We start from the raw sequence: 16747 nt of genomic DNA on the forward strand, positions 1-16747 counted from the left end.
TCTCTCCCTCTACCTCCCCCCCCTCCCTTCCCCTCCCCTCTCTCTTTTTCTCTCTCCCTCTACCTCCCTCTCTCTCTCTCTCTCTCTCCCCCTCTCCCTTTCTCTCTCCCCCATTCTTTCTCTCCAAATTTTTTTTTATCACTTTATGTATGTATACATATACTTCTCACGTACTCTAGCAATACCAAACTTGTTCTAGAGGTTCCCCTGTATCCTTTTGTCCCCAGCCCTTTGTCCTCTTTGTCCCCAGCCCTTTGTCCTCGTGATCAACTCTACCTGAGCATGTTCTTAAAGTTTATTGTCAAACTCCTTTTCAATTAAAGTCACTCAGTAAGTCCCCTTGGAAGCTTGTACCACCTTCCCTATCCCGCCTTTAATCCCCCCCCGCCCCCCCCCACACACACACAAAGTTCTACCTTTGCTCTCTAAGAAATGTTTAAACCAGTGACGCTCAGATTCTCATAACCAGCGCATTCCTTCTAGGTCAGGGGTTGGCAAGCCTTTTCTGCACAGCGCCAAATAACAGATTATTGCTGTTGGTCAGACTGCCCTGTGTCATAGCTACTCATTTCACTTTCACTGTACGAAGGCAACTGTAGTCAATATGTAAAAGCAACTTAGTGTGAATGCATTCCGGGAAGACTTATTGGACAGAAGCAGACAAAGGGCTGGACGTGGTGTATGGACAGTACTTTGCTGACCCTTGAACTAAGCCATGAGTCTCTCTTACATTTTCTGTAGTTGTGGTTCCCTGCTATAGATTTTGTCAGTGTGTCTGTTGAATGCACAACAGCTATTTAAAATTGGTACTGACTTTTTGGAGTTCATTTTGCATTTTTTATTTTGTGGGGCTGGGGGACCCGTACCAGTTGGGCTGAGTTTCGGTGTGCAGGCTTCAGATGCACGGCTGCCTTGGCCTTGGGTGCTGGGGTTTCCTGGGTTACCCCAGGGGTGCTCAGGGACCTCTAATCCCATGCCCAGGACTGCACCCTGTGATGCTGAGGGGACCAAACTTGGTCAGCCACACGCATGTATGTGCCTTAACCCTCACCATCTCTCCAACCCTGTTGTGGGTAGGATCTCCCTCTTACTATTATTTTTCAATTGTAGAGAAGAATCTTTGGTTTGAAGTAATTTAATTTTGAGATTGATAGTTCAATAGCTTGCAGGTTTGGAGCACGTGATTTGTATGCACAAGGCCCTGGGTTCAATTTGGCAGTGCGTGGCCCCCAGGCACCTTTGAGCACTATGCTGTCAGGCCCTTGTGCCTCAAATTATACCCTGCAGTGTCATCTGTTGTTGTAGCAAAAGATGAGATTTCATCTTTTCTTATATCTGGGTAGTATTCTATTGTGTATTTATACACACCTCTATTGTGTATATATACCTCGTTTTATCCACTTATCTGCTCTTGGGCATTTTGGTTGTTTCTGGGTTGCAGCTATTGTGAACAGAAGCAGTATAGCAGTATAGTGAACTATAAACACTATAGCAGTATAGTGAACAGAAGTATACATTTATCATGCATCTGTGTCACCTGTATGTCTTTTGGAAGAGTATCTTTCAGCTTTTTTATTGTTTTTTTTAATTTTGTGAGTTCACACATACACACACACACACACACACACACACACACACACACAGACTTCAGATGCTGGCCCGTTTCCACGTCTGATCGACGTGAGAGTGTTTTCACCCATTGAGTAGAATATTTTGTTTTAGTGTTTTGTTTTTTCCCCATTCAGATGCTCTTTAATTTGATGTAATACTAATTGCTTGTTTTGCTGTTTTTTACTCCTTGCCAGTAGAGTTGAAACACCATCTGTTGCATTTTTGTGTATAAAACTGGAAGAATCAAAGGAAAAATCTAATTTACAGCTGCATCCAAAAGAATCAACAGAGGTGAAAGACTTACATGGAAAACTTAGTCATTGTTAAAAATATTGGAAGACAAGGGAAATGGAGAAATATTTTGTGCTAATGGATTGGAAGAATTAATATTGTTAAAATGTCTGTCCTACCCAAAGCATTATACAAATTGACTACTGTTCAAATAAAAATTCCAGTGGCATGTTTCAAGGATGTAGAATAAGTGTTACAGAAATTTTTTTGGAACCAAAAAATCCTCCAAACAGCTAAAACAATCCTGATAAAAAAGATGGGAGCCTTTGTTTCCCCCATCTTTACACTGTGTTTAAGCTGTGGTAATCCAAAGAAAGTGGGGATGGGATACAGTAGACTCTCAGAGCTTTGGAATAAATGGCACGGAGCATCTAGAAATAAGCCTTCAGATATGTAGTTTATTACAGCGGAGGACCCTGGAGGCTGAAGGGGAGAAAGGAATATCTCTTATTAGACAGTATTTTGCAGACTGGATGGCCGCATGTATAAGAGTAAATTGAACCCCTATTTCACAACAAGCACAAAGTCAAAGTGTATTAAAGACTTTGGTATTAAACCCAGATCCATCAAATGCAGTAAAGAATCCGAGACTGGTTTCATGGGTATCCTTGGGAGTTTGACTTCATTGAAAGTAAATTTCTTGTACTTTCATGTTTTCAGATTGGATTAATTTTTAAAGGGAAATACTAGAATCAGCAAATTCTCAAGCCTAATTTGGTCACAGAGCAGTACTATTCAATTGATAGTCAAAATATTTATTGAATAGGTATTCAAAATAATAATAACTCTGTTATACAGTGTTGTGAGCACTGGGAATGCAGCAGTATATAGACTCGTTTCTTCCAGTTTATTAACTTCTAGTGGACTATAAGCTGCTCTCCTCTCTTCCCAATTAGAATTTGATCTGTACTACCCTCTTTTGCCACATGTTCATAATGCATGTTCAAAGCAGTTTGCAACTTCATAAAGCATACATGTAATATGTGTATACATTTATAAATATATATAGTTTGCTTAGCTTCCTAATAAAGTTTGAAGGGTTTTTCTTGTTTTAAATTGGCAGCTAATAAGAAAACCATGATTTAAAATGTATGTCTTCTAGGTACATTTTTATATGTAACCTTTCCTTGTTGGGCTGGAGCAATAGCACAGCGGTAAGGCGGTTGCCTTTCACGCAGCCACCCCGTGTTTGATTCCTCCGCCCCTCTCAGAAAACCCGGCAAACTACCGAGAGTATCTAGCCCGCAGGGCAGTGACTGGCAAGCTACCCGTGGTGTATTGGATGTGCCAAAGACAGTAACAATAAGTCTCTCAATGAGAGACGTTACTGGTGCCCGCTCAAACAAATCGACGACCAACGGGATGATAGTGACAGTGACAGTGGCCTTTCCTTGTTTTTTTTGGTCTTTAAGTAGGATTTTTGTAGCTTTCCCTGGGTCTTAATGCTACTATTAAATTTGTTCTTAAGAGTTTCTGCCTCTATTAATAAAATAGACTAATTTTCTATTTTCTTTTTTTTCAATTTTATCTCTTTCTTTGGGAGAGTCACACCTGATTGTGCTCAGGTCTGGCTCAGTCCTTATAGATCACCCTGGTGCTAGGTGATGGACTCCAGTGCTGGATGGGCTATGAGGTGTGTGCAAGGCCCCTTCGCCCCTTCGCCTGCCTTCTTCATATTGCTTGTTACAACATGGCCAGTGGCATTACCAAAATCCAGTTCAGTGAAAGGAAATTTGTGAAAATTGTTTTTTCCTCACAGTGGTCCTCCTAAAGCCATTATCTGAGAATATACCGAGTTGTTTGGTGCTAGTTAAGCCCTCTGTGTTGTTTTTGCTCACTGATCTTAGTGAACGAACATCTTTGCTATTGTCTCATCTAATTTGCTGTGCTCCTTCTGGACTCTTCCTGTTGTGGAATTTGGAGGTGTCACGTGGTTTCGTGGTCTAGGAGCTGTGGAACTGTGTTGTGATTCTGCTGCTTGGTGTCTCTTGGACATTAGTCGTAGCTGGCTTTACATGGTGGAGGAAGTCTGGTGTGGTGGGGACCTGGGTCACTCAGGACAGGAACTCAGCCTGCCCTGTCCCAGGAAGGCTCCTGAGGTCTCAGCCCAGAGACCTGTCTGACATGGACACTTCTGCAGCCTTTGCAGTTAGTCCTCTGTTTCCTTTATTAAACGTTTGTCTCTGGTTTTCAATTGTACTGCACAAGAGAATCACTCAGAGTGATTGACAGAATCACGAATCACAAATCCTGTTGATCATTGATTTCTCCAGCAGTCTCACTTGGCCTTCCCAATGGTGCCACATTGAGGCTCTTTCAGGGTCCAGGGAATGAGATCCAGCTTGTTACTGGGTTTAGCATATGAATACACCAATGGGAAGCTAGCAAGGCTGTCCCCTGTGGGAGGAAACTCTCAGTAGCTTGCTAGTTTGTCTCAGAGGGAGAAGTAGGTTTTGGGAGCCTGCTTTTAAGTCTCTGGATGTTGGCTGTTGATGGGATTGACGGAAGCAAAATCTAATTTCAGGTCACTGTTTCCAGGATTCTGATTCAGTATGTCAGGGTCAGTCGTGGTCTGGGAATCTGCATTTTTGTCAAGCACCTCAAGATTCATGTTGCTTGTGGCCCAGAGACCAAGTTTGGGGAAACTGTATACCCATGGCATGGAATGGTGGTTTTCAACCTTTTTATACCCATGAGCCAGTGAAAGCTACAGAAATAGTTCATGGATCACTAAAACAGAAATAAAGAAAGGCAAGCCCTTAACCCGTTAAGTCTTAAGCCTTTAATGAAGTATTAGCGTTTTTGTGGACTGGCAGTTGAAAAGCACTGATAAAGAATGCCCTACTTTTTTGTTTGTTTGTTTCTCATCCATAGCAAAGAAGAAAAGACCTGTTTTTTAAACGTCTATATTGGAGGATGGTTAAAGGATGGTGGTATTGACTACACATTGGCAATAAACGTGTCTTCTAAAAATCTATCTTACTGTCTGAATTTTTTATTTTATTTTTAGTCAAAAGCACACATGCATAAATCCCGGAGGAAGAGTTATTTTTGTGCAACTGATTCCCAGATGCCCTTGTCAGATATGGTCTAAGCATACTTTTGTATTCAAGGTACATGGTAATATCCAAGGAAGAAAATCCATTTATGCTTGTCCTTGGGCTTTGCCGCAGGGAACCAGCAGGTGGCAGCAGTTCAACACAGATGAACAATTTCCAGTTAGAATTTGTGGATTTACAATTCTCATTCAGCTGCTGTTTTGTGAGAAAACGTTCTTTAGGAAGTTGAAAATGTTTTTGTAAAAATATCTATGTTTGAATTTTAGTACTTCATTCATTGTCATGTTTGCTATGGTAGTATGACTTATTTTAAAGTAATCCAATCAGTTTTTTAATAATTAGGAAACCCTGTCATATTTTCCCCCCATATAACTGAAGACTAATTTCTGCTGCTTGAGAAGAGCGCCATCCTCTATTGTTTTTGATTTTTTTTTAATTGCTCTTAAAGATATAATGCAGAGTACTGGATTCTACTTGTAACTGTGCACAGCAGGTAGGGCGTTTGCCTTGCATGCGGCCGACCCGGGTTCGATTCCTCTGCCCCTATTTCGGAGAGCACGGCAAGCTACCGAGAGTATCCCACCCACATGGTAGAGCCTGGCAAGCTACAGTGGCGTACAGTAACAATAAGTCGCACAATGGAGACGATACTGGTGCCCGCTTGAACAAATCGATGGACAACAGGACAACGGGACAGCAGTGCTACATTGCTACAGATCATAGCTATTTAGTCCAGCTCAGATATTCTAGTGTGTTAATCTCTAGACACCTGAATCTCAGCTTACATCCTACAGTCGAGTTTACTTTAATTGTCTTTCTAAAGAAAAATTGGAACTAAATTCCTCTATATATGTCTCTTTATCTAAAGCTTTGAGTCAAGACATTTCACTCAAGTTACAAATAATTTAAAATGTTTTTCTTAAACCTTTAGGGGAAAAAAGGAAGGAGAAAGGAAATGTTCTTCTGAATAAAAGTCTTTTTATCAAGAGAAAGACCACTGCCCCTTAAAAGGGCAATTTTTTAAATGTCAAGTTATAATAATACAAGTAAATCACATCCTTAATTTTAATCTTGCTTAGTCATTTTTCTTTAAACCAGTACTTATCTGCAAATGTGTATGCATTAGAAAAATGCAATATTTGTTCAAAACTTGCTTCCTTATAGCATAACCAAGATTCTCCAAATGTTTATTTTGAGTTTGTCTTTATGTTTCTAATATACAAATGCAGTTTGCATATTAATACTTTTTTACTTTTTATTTAGTGTCTTGTATACAATATGATTTTTCACTGTATTATTGCTGCAGGAATCTAAAATATTGTGTGTATTTTGAATAAACTCTGATTATAGTTATTTTGAATAAACACTGATTATTTTGAATAAATATTGATTGAGGTATTTCATTCATAGTGAATTTGGGGGGCTGTTGCACCGAGATTAAGGATCATTTGCTTAGAAAAGCTTGGGATGTGGTTTCTGCTCAGGGCTAAGAGAGTAGGCGTGACTAGGGTTTGAATCCACTGCCGTTTTCCAGGAGTGGAGTTCTAGGGAAATTATTCAGTCTTTTTGAACAGAGCTCTTCATCTTTTAAAGACAATAATAAGGGACCAAAGCAATAGCTCAGGGGGTAGGGCATTTGCCTTGTGCGCAGCCCACCCAGGCTCCATCCCCGGTATCCTATATGGACCCCTGAGCACTACCAGAAGTAATTTCAAGGAGCAAAGCCAGGAGTGACCCCTGAACATCACCAGGTATGACCCAAAAAGCAAAAAAGAAGAGAAAAGAAAAGAAAAGAAAAGAAAAGAAAAGAAAAGAAAAGAAAAGAAAGAAAAAAGAAAGGAAAGAAAAGACAATAGTAAGCATTATCCTGAATAATGATAAATATAAGAATTTTGTGTATAAAATATGATAATAACGATATAAGGGTCAATATAATAATAGGGAGTTATAATATCAGTTTTTTGTTTGATAATTATGAAATGAGTCAGCAAAAAGAAAAAGGACTCATCTCACACAGTGCTTACACATTATAGTACTTCAGTAAATTTTCAGTGTTTTAGATTCTTTTTACAATTAGCTATAAAATGTTACCTCAGAATGATTTTCAGTTCCTAGAAACATGGTATTTTAACCTTTTTTGTATGGAAGAAGAAAATAATCATGTAGGACTTGGGTATTATAGATGCTAGTTACATAAAAATTTACTACGACAGGATGCTTTGCAAGACTGTCAATGGAAGTTATTCAGAAACAGTCTAATGATTTTAATATCTACAGAAACAACTTTCATTGTGCACAGTCTATTTGAAATTAAAACTCTTTGAGAATTAGATTTAAAAAATCAGGAACATTCAGTCTGCCTTCCTTTAAACTGTCACTTAAGGGAAATATTTTTTTTTTTATCCTTCAATGTATTTTAATTAAAAGTTGCCTTCACATTTGTATACTTGAATATCTTAATCATCCCATATGCTTTTGGGTTTATTATTTACCATATTTGTAGCATTCCCAGCTAAGTGTCACCTTGGAGGAAAATGACCATAGCACTTGTGTTTGAAATGATGAGTATTGACTTCTTAATAAGGACTCACTAGCTCATACTGCAGGGTGTGTAGGGGGCAGATCTTTACTTGGAAACAAATGTTTTTGGAAGAAGTCCCACTCTCTTTGATCTGATTTCTACATTGTTGCTTTATCTTGTTACTTGTTTTATATTACTTTTATAAGCAGACCAACACCATATGTGTCAATACTTACTGCTCTGTGCTGTCATACTTAATTTTTTCAAAATGTATGAATTCATGCAGTGCATTCTCTTCATTTCCTCCCCTCCCCCTCCCCACTCTACAGTTGCTTGGGCTTGGAGCCACACCTGGTGATACTCAGGGGTTACTCCAGACTCTGCGCTCAAAATAACTCCTGGTGCTGCTGGGGGACCACATGGGATGCTGGGGGTTAAACCCAGGTTGGCCGAGTGCAAGCAAGCACCCTACCCACTGTACTTTTTGGCCCTTCTGGATATCTTCTTAATGTCAGGTTTTTATAAAAGTCTACATCAATGCATTAAGTTACTTGGTATCCAGAGGAGGATAGAATTTTAATAATTAGCCATTCTAGTGCTCTCCTGACAAAGATGCTAAGTATATGTTACAACTATGGTGAAGCCAGTAGGATTTACTCCATTCTGTAGGTGAATATGCATCCTGGGGAACTGGAGTGACTTAGTGAGAGGCTATTTGAGTGGATTTACTGGATTATCTTGGATTTAGGTTCCTTTGAGGCAAGTTTTAGGGAAGTGAGGCTTGGTTTGCTCTGGATTGGGCATTACTCAGGTATGGTAGTAGGTCCAAGGACTCCACTAGACTTTTCGCTTAATGAGCACAGGGGGCAGTATGCCCTCACACCAGCCTGCATCTGGGTCCAGCTCCTGGCTCTAGCAGTGTTCCTGTTCATCCGAATCAGGTGTCATGGGAACAGTGCTGCCTTTTCTTGTAGCTCATCACCGTTCCACTGTGTTCCTGTCAGTTATTTTATGCTCAGTGAGATGCTTCACGCACACCAATAGAACATAGCTCAAAGCAAACCTCAGTGCTCCCAGCTGCTTGCTAGCTGGACCCACTTCTCAGGGGTCATTTTTCTTACTCGCTACTGATAAACAGCTATGTTGTTTCCCGGTTTTTATTGGCACAGGTTTTCATGTTTTTTTGGTTTTTTTTGTTTTTTGGTTTTTGGGTCACACCCGGTGATGCACAGGGGTTACTCCTGGCTCTTCACTCAGGAATTACCCCTGGCGGTGCTCAGGGGACCATATGGGATGCTAGGATTAGAACCCGAGTCGGCCACGTGCAAGGCAAACGCCCTACCTGCTGTGCTATCGCTCCAGCCCCAGGTTTTCATGTTTTTTGTGACATGAATATTCCTATTGCATGGACATTTGTGTACTTATTCAGATATTATAAGTTCCTTGAACTGAGTTGTATCGAAAGGCATTTAAGGCATTATAGAATTTGGTTTGTAATCAGTTGATTTATCTTGATCTTCAGTATCATTTATTGCTACCAATATCAACAGGGCATTTTAGCCAAAAATAGACATACATATTTAAGATTTTTTTTCTGATAGCTGTACCTCAGCTGGAGTGATAGCACAGGGGCTAGGCGTTCGCCTTTCACGAGGCCTTGAGTTCGATTCCACCACCCCTCTTGGAGAGCCCGCGTGGCAGAGCCTGGCAAGCTACCCGTGCGTTTTGGATATGCCAAAAACAGTAACAATAAGTCTCTCAATGAGAGACGTTACTGGTGCCCACTCAAATCGGTGAGCAACGGGATGACAGTGACAGTGACAGTATCTCACCTTAACTCATGTATTTTTGAGCTTAAACATTTGTCTTTCTTTTTTAAACTGCAATTTTCTCATTTTGCATATCATGTTCTTAAGTTTTAAGGGATCTTTATATGTCATGAATAATAGTCCTACTTTATATTCATGGCAGAAATAAATTTGTGGAGAAATAATATATTTCCCCTGTGACCTGGTATCTTTCATTTGCTTAGAGATGCATGCTTATCCCTAGTACTCTTAAAACTTTATTAATATTCTAAATGATGTTATATTTCCATTAAAACATATAGATAATAGATCTATTGGATAATGCTTTTGTGCATGGTGTGAGAGATTTTTTTCCCAAAAGGCCTTGTACCCTGTAGCATTTGTTAATTAGCACATTTATTTTACACTAATTGATAATTCCATGTCCTTTCTTAAATTCCTACATAGATATCAACTTCCAGAAACGTTTCATTCATTGGTATTCACATTACTGCTTAGGTTAACTGCCATTCTCTATTCCCTGTGTATGATATGCTGACTGAAACCCACGGCAAGCTTAATGTGTATTGCTGGTAAGCTAGTCATTACTATGTGGATAAAATTCTATTTTTGCTAATGAGTTTTGTATCACTAATCATTTTATAAATGTTCTGCCAGCTGTATTTGTCATCTCATATTTATCTTTTAATTCAAAATTACATAAGCCAGTAAAATATGAGTACAGACCTTTTAAACATTTCTTTATGTAACATTTAATCATGCAGCCCATTTTTATAGCTCTAAAATGTAAGGACAGAGATACAGTAGCATAAGGGAGGCTGCATTGCCTGATTTCTCTCATGTGTGGGATGGAAAGAAACATAGTAGGGAAATAACAGTTGTCCAGAGGCAACAAACAGTGGTTTCTGGGGGAAGTGGGTGAAAGACAGGTGGGGAGGGGTTCGGGATGACATCGGTGGAGAGAAGTGGTCACTGGAGGGGATAAAAGCTGAAAGTGTCTCCCTTAGAGGCCGACTGGGGGCAGCTGGGAGGGGAACTGGAGGCGCAGGTGAAGCTTGGGTATTGAACATTGTCTGTGCCTGAAGCTCAAGTAACTTCACAACTTCGAAAGTCATGGGGATTTATTTATTTGTTTGTTTGTTTTGCTTTTTTGGGTCACATCTGGCAGTGCACAGGGGTTACTTCTGGCTCTGCACTCAGGAATTACTCCTGGCGGTGCTCAGGGGACCATATGAGATGCTGGGAATCGAACCCAGGTGGGCCGAGTGCAAGGCAAACCCTCTACCTGTTGTGCTATGGCTCCAGCCCCGAAAGTCACAGGGATTAAAAAAATTTTTTTAATCTGTATTAGCAAAACATACATTTTTAATTGTCTAAATGTAGTGTTTTCATAACTCTGGCTGATTTAGAATGTGCCGTGTTTTTTCCAATTTAAAAATATTAGCCATTAACTTGAAATACAAGAGAAGGATGAAGAGTACATTACTATTAACTATCTGTTGTTGGTAACAACTTCCTTCAAAACCCAGTTCCTTGGAACGACAGATATCACCTCCTAGGATTGTATAGGGGCGGGCATCAGAGAGTGCTGTGTCAGGTGCTTTTATCCAAGTTTTCTTCTGAGATGTTGCCAAGCTGCCAGCCAGGACGCAGTGATCTGAGGGATAGAATCACAAAATGATTACCTCCCAGAACCCTAGTTATTTGCAGGAAGGTTTCTCCTCCTGTGGGTCCACCAGTTGCAGGCCAAAAGCTAATAAGAGAACATGAGACCTTTCCTGGTTCAGAATGTTCTATGCCACCTCTTCTGCCGTACTTTTTTGCGAGTGGTTCAGTGGGTCATCTCATGCCCAGAGCCCAGAGGACCTTTTCTTGTCAAAAATGTGAGCGTGGCACTGCCTGCATTTATTCTGGGTGCCATCGGGTCAGGAGGGCAGGGTTCCTCTCTAATGCATGCCTCCTTTCAGGACACCGCCTTGGGAAAGCCGCGAGAGGTATTTCGGCTTCCCACGGATCTCACGGCCTACGACAATCGCCTGAGCGCCTCTGTCCATTTCACGTCCCCAACCTGGGTCACCTTGTCTGACGGCACTGGGCGACTCTACCTCATCGGGACCGGTGAACGTGGAAACAGCGCTTCCGAGAAATGGGAGGTGAGAGCATGGTCTATACGCTAGTAACGCAAGCTGATTGGCAGGTGTGGTATGCATCAATGAGGCCAGAACGTTTCGCAGCCCTTTTTAGAAATATAAACATTTTCGGGCTGGTTCTGTGAGGCATCTTGGTGTTTTATTGAGGGCTCTCTTCTGTGTCTCTCCGGGAATGAAATCAGAAGTCCTCTTTCTGATTTCCGGCTAATTCTGGTTTGTTTTCCGTGTAATTCTGGTTTGGGTGGAGGGGTGCGGGGAGGGTTTGGTGGTGCCCAAAGAGCTCGGGGCTGCTCCCACCGTGGTGCTTAATGGCTTCTTGGCAGCGCAGGCATCAAACCCAGGCCTGAGGTGTGAAGTGCTGGCAAGAGGAAAGAAGGAAAAGAAGATTGCCTGCTTTCCCAGCTCACTGCCTCTCAGCATGATGCTGGTGGTGCATATCAGCAGTGGCACAGAGAGCTGCTGGGTGTGTCTGGCCGACTGCAGACTTCTTCCCTGGCACCAACAGGAGTAGTCCTGAGCACTGCTGAATGTGGCTGCAACCTTCCCCTCCCTCCCCAGAAATACTTGCCATTTATAAATGTTTGTGTGTTTTGGGGCCTCACCAGTGATACTCAGGGATTACTCCTGTCTCTGTTCTCTGGGACCACTCCTAGAGGACTCTGGGGACCCTGTGGGATGCTGGGAATCGAACTGGGTTGGCCACGCCCAGGGCAAATGCCCTACCCTGCTATATGATCTCTCTGGCCCTTTAGTTGATAAATTTTCAAGTAATAAATACGACGTAATTACAGATCGAGATTTTTCTTTTAAAGAACAGATTTTTATTCTTTATCCAGTATGGTTTATTTATTTCTCAGCTAATTCTGTTTTTAAAACTATCACTTCCGTTCATTTAAAAATGATGTTTAGAAATCACTCTTATACAGGAAGCAGTAGTACAGGAGGTAGGGTTCTTGCTATGTACACAGCCATCCTGGGTTTGATCTGTGACACTCCGTATGGTCCCCCGAGTTTGCCAGGAGTGATCCCTGAGTCCAGAGACAAGAGCAAGCCCCGGGTACTGCTGCATGTGGCCCAAACCAATGCCACTCCTGAAAAAGAAAAAGAAATCAGTCTTAAAATGCCTCTATTTTGTACTTAATAAAATATGACTATTTTGGATTGTGTTTTTATGGTGTGAACATTGTTTTAAAGATTTTTATGCGTTTGATATTTAGATTGCTTTTTAAAAAGCAACTTTATGGATTAGAGAGATCGAGAACGTTCAATTCAGTGGGCTCGAGGGCATGCCTTGCATTCAGTATGCTCTGCTTCGGCTTGATCCTCTGCACCACATGGTACTTTGAGCGCTAAGCCCCAAGCATTGAGTCACAGGTGGCCATGGAGTACACTGCTGGGCATGGCTTCAAGACAGACAAAACAAAAAGCTTTGTTACTAAATCGGTTGAATTTTATCTTTTAAAATGTGCTAACAACACAGGTCAGAGGGATAGTTGGGTTCGCTGAAGCAAATAGTTTGCAAGCTGGAGGTTCAGATTCTGTTCCGTAGCATAGTGCCCTGAGCACTGAACCAGGAGTAGCCCCAGAGCATTGCTGTGCGTGGCCCCCAAATAAATCAAATATCAGAAAAAGGCTTTGTTTTTGAGAAATAAAATACTGATCTATTCTGCAGTTCTTTGACTCTTGCCTTTGTAAACTTGCGGAAAACTGAGAAAGAAACCAAAACAACAGGAAAAAGCAGATGAGTACATAAACACACACACATGCAGCAGTTGTATGCATCCACTTGTGCTTGTGTAGAATATCCAGGAACCAGATGAAGAAAGCAAAAATATATCATCTATGAGATAGAGGAAAAGAAGGGAGAATAAATATTGACCTTCTTGTGGCCTGTTTTTTTATCGTGTATTCTTCACTTGATAGTTTTTTCCCTATGAAATTGGAAATTTTAGTTTTAAAACTAAAATTGTTTGATATCCTGTTTCCTTTGGTTTTGAGCCAATAGTATTGACCAGTTTTCTCTCTCAAACATTTTTTGGTTATTTTTTTTTTCCCAAGGACTGTTATTTGAACCTACACCGTTTAAAGGCTTTTTCCTCTAGAGATGAGCGTTTGAAAAATCATTATTATGCTTTAGGTCACACGGCATCATAATGTTATGGTTAAAGAATTTCATCCATTCTGTGTTCCTTTAGTAAATAGTATCCACATTTTTGGATTATCATAATTTTATGTTTCATTTCTTATCTGCACTTATGTCATATATACATTTCTGAGTTTGTTTCTTTTTTTGTAGATTATGTTTAATGAAGAACTTGGGGAACCTTTTATAATAATTCACAGTATCTCATTGCTGAAAGCTGGAGAACATTCAATAGCCACCCTTCTTCTTCGAATCGAGAGAGAGGAACTGGATATGAAAGGAAGTGGTTTCTATGTTTCCTTGGAGTGGGTCACTGTCAGTCAGAAAAATAAAGGTAAAACAAGAAAACTCTTTCTGTAGTAGTCGACATCATTCAGTGGGTTTTGAAACGGAAAGCCATTGATGTAAATACTCTTTACTTTTTTTGTGTCTAGCAGAATGGTTTAGTGTTAGGATTCTAGAATCTGTTTCCCAATGGCATGGGTATCCATAGCTAATTTCTCATGAGGTATAGATTATTGAAAGGGAATAACTAGCTTCTGTAGTTAGACTTGCATAGAAGGTGGTTTCTATAATTTCTAAAGGACATAAAGTACATATTTTAATATATAAAATAGTTATTTTCTTCCAAATGTAGATGTAGATGTATGCATACACATATAAATAAAAATTATGTATTATAATATAACTGAAGTATAAATATAACTGAAGTATAAATTAAATGACCAAGATGGAAACAAATACCTTTGTTTCCGTGAATCACAACTGTGGTATGTCTTAAATCAGACTAAGCTTTGCCATTTGTTTCTGCCCTTAGTAAAACTGCCAGCTATTAGCCTGAAAGTCTTAGCTCTTGGTCTAGTTGAAACTGTCACCCTTCCAACTCAGACTTTAAAAATCTCTTTTTCCCAGATTTTATTTTCTTTAAAAATAGTCTAATCAGCAATTGATTTGACTGTCTTTGAACCAGAAACTCTACTTCTTGGATGGTCACTCATATATTAACTTCTTGGCTCAGAACTAGAGTCTAATGTATAGGTGGTCCAGAAGTCAAGTAGAGGTTCAGTCAGAGTAGACAGAAATTGCGAATGCGTCCTCTATGACTCTCTTCCATCTAAGATGCCACCACCTCCTCTCCAGCACCTGGATTGCCCTGAACCAGGTTCTCTGTGATGAGAAGGACCAAAGATATTCTCTATTTTGGTCACTCCACATAGCATTGACTGTGACTTGTCTTCAGACAAAAAATCTACTTATCCTGTGATATCTTTGGTTGTATTTGTTTTTCCCAAGTAATGACTCCTTCCTAAAATCTGTCTGCTTTTACTACTACCCAGTGTTTTCGGGTTTGGAGTTTCTGTGTTTAGTTCCGTTTAAAGTAATCTGTGCAAAGATTGTATTGGCTAAACCCTACTTAAGCACCCTGTGGTCTGTTCTTATTTTGAATCATATATGTAGAATATATCTTCAATATTAGGATTATTGAATGAAAGGTATAAATAAAAAAAAAATTTTTTTTCCTTCATATGTCCTTGCCAGAGCTTAGTGTCTAATGACTCACCAACTTCTTTTTATTGCATTTGAGAACTAAGCTTGTTTCCATGATGACCCTCTTTTTCCTTGCTAGCTCTTATGAACTTAATTAACTCATCAGTCTTAAATTATCACTGAGCTCCATAGAAAACCATTTCTTTATTATAGCTGCTAGTTTGCAGTCTGATAAAAGATATTAACACTGGTTTCTTAAAGAGGCTTTCACTTTTGCTTGAAAATGAGCATGCTTTCAGTCTCCCTCTCTGACCTCTCTTTCTCTGACTTTACAAGCTATATTTGACTCTGCCTATACATGCTCACAGTTAAAGTGCACATGTGCACAATCAGAATAATTAAGAGGTTAAGGGGCGGGATAGACCCTGGTTTGATCTCCTGTGTCCCACCGGAGTGATCCCTGAGTACAGAGCTAGGAATAAGCCCTGAGCCCCATTTGGTATGGCCTGGGAGGTCGGGGGGAGAAATTGAATATTTTTCCAGAAAAAAAACTTTGTTCTTTGAAATGTTTACTGTATTCTTGCCTGTGTAGTTCCATCAAGAGGAATACAGGAAGTTAAAAACTTTCTGTTAGATGTTGGGTGTTCAGGCTAGATGGTGACAATATGTGTTTCAGTAAAATCAGTGGGTGCTAAAATAGAAATTTTGTATAATTCGACTTATATTTCAAATGCATTTTTAACCATGTAAAATACAAAGTTTAGGGGCCATAGCGATAGTGCAGTAGACAGGGCATATCCCTTGCACACGGCCCACCTGGGTTCAATCCCCAGCATCCCATACTGTCCCTGAGCCCAGAGCCAGGAATCAGCCCTGAGTACTGCCAGGTGAGGCCCCAAAACCAAAATCTAAATGAGGTAATTAAATAAATACACATCTTCCTCTTGCTCTCAGGCTATACAAAAATAGGCCTAGATTGCACTTAGCAGATTCCTTCTTTAGATTATAAAAGCAGCTTTAAATTTTTTAAGATGCCTAACTCAGTATTTTTAAGGCGGCACCATCATACATGCTCCTCCTCTTTCTCTAAGATGCTTGGGTCTGAGACAGCTGTAGCTTGACCCTCAGGTTGCCTGGGAACTCAGTGACACTTTGCTGAGCTCTATTACTGCCTTTCTCTGCATTATTGCTTCTTTATCTCCCTCCCTCCCTCCCTCCCTCCCTCCCTCCCTCCCTCCCTCCCTCCCTTTCCTCCCTTTCCTCCCTCCCTTTCCTCCCTCCCTCCCTCCCTCCCTCGCTTCCTTCCTTCCTTCCTTCCTTCCTTCCTTCCTTCCTTCCTTCCTTCCTTCCTTCCTTCCTTCCTTCCTTCCTTCCTTCCTTCCTTTTTTCCTTCCTTCCTTCCTTCCTTTTTTCCTTCCTTCCTTCCTTCCTTCCTTCCTTCCTTCCTTCCTTCCTTCCTTCCTTCCTTCCTTCCTTCCTTCCTTCCTTCCTTCCTTCCTCCTCTCTTCTTTTTGTGGCTCTCCTTTTCTTAACTGCCTTATTTCTCCTCTTCCCATTATTATGTGTTAAGATTGAATTATCATTTTTAAAAATTTAATAAACATCACAATAGTCTTTTGGTAAGCTGTATTGAGTAGAATGTTTGTTAATTTATATTTTGAGTTTAGATAAGTGGG

General features: G+C 40.4%; 1 protein-coding gene across 1 annotated transcript in view; it reads left to right on the forward strand.

Annotated features, from left to right (window-relative positions):
* The window catches only part of NUDCD1 (NudC domain containing 1), a 72122-nt gene that overhangs the window by 26633 nt on the left and 28742 nt on the right, over positions 1 to 16747 (forward strand). The window contains exons 3-4 of the mRNA XM_004607665.2: positions 11258 to 11443; positions 13737 to 13917. Coding sequence (XP_004607722.2) covers positions 11258 to 11443; positions 13737 to 13917 — 367 coding nt within the window. The remainder of the gene's footprint in view (positions 1 to 11257; positions 11444 to 13736; positions 13918 to 16747) is intronic.

Source organism: Sorex araneus, chromosome 2 (genome assembly GCF_027595985.1).
Source record: "Sorex araneus isolate mSorAra2 chromosome 2, mSorAra2.pri, whole genome shotgun sequence".
In the NCBI taxonomy this organism is placed as follows: Eukaryota; Metazoa; Chordata; class Mammalia; order Eulipotyphla; family Soricidae; genus Sorex; species Sorex araneus.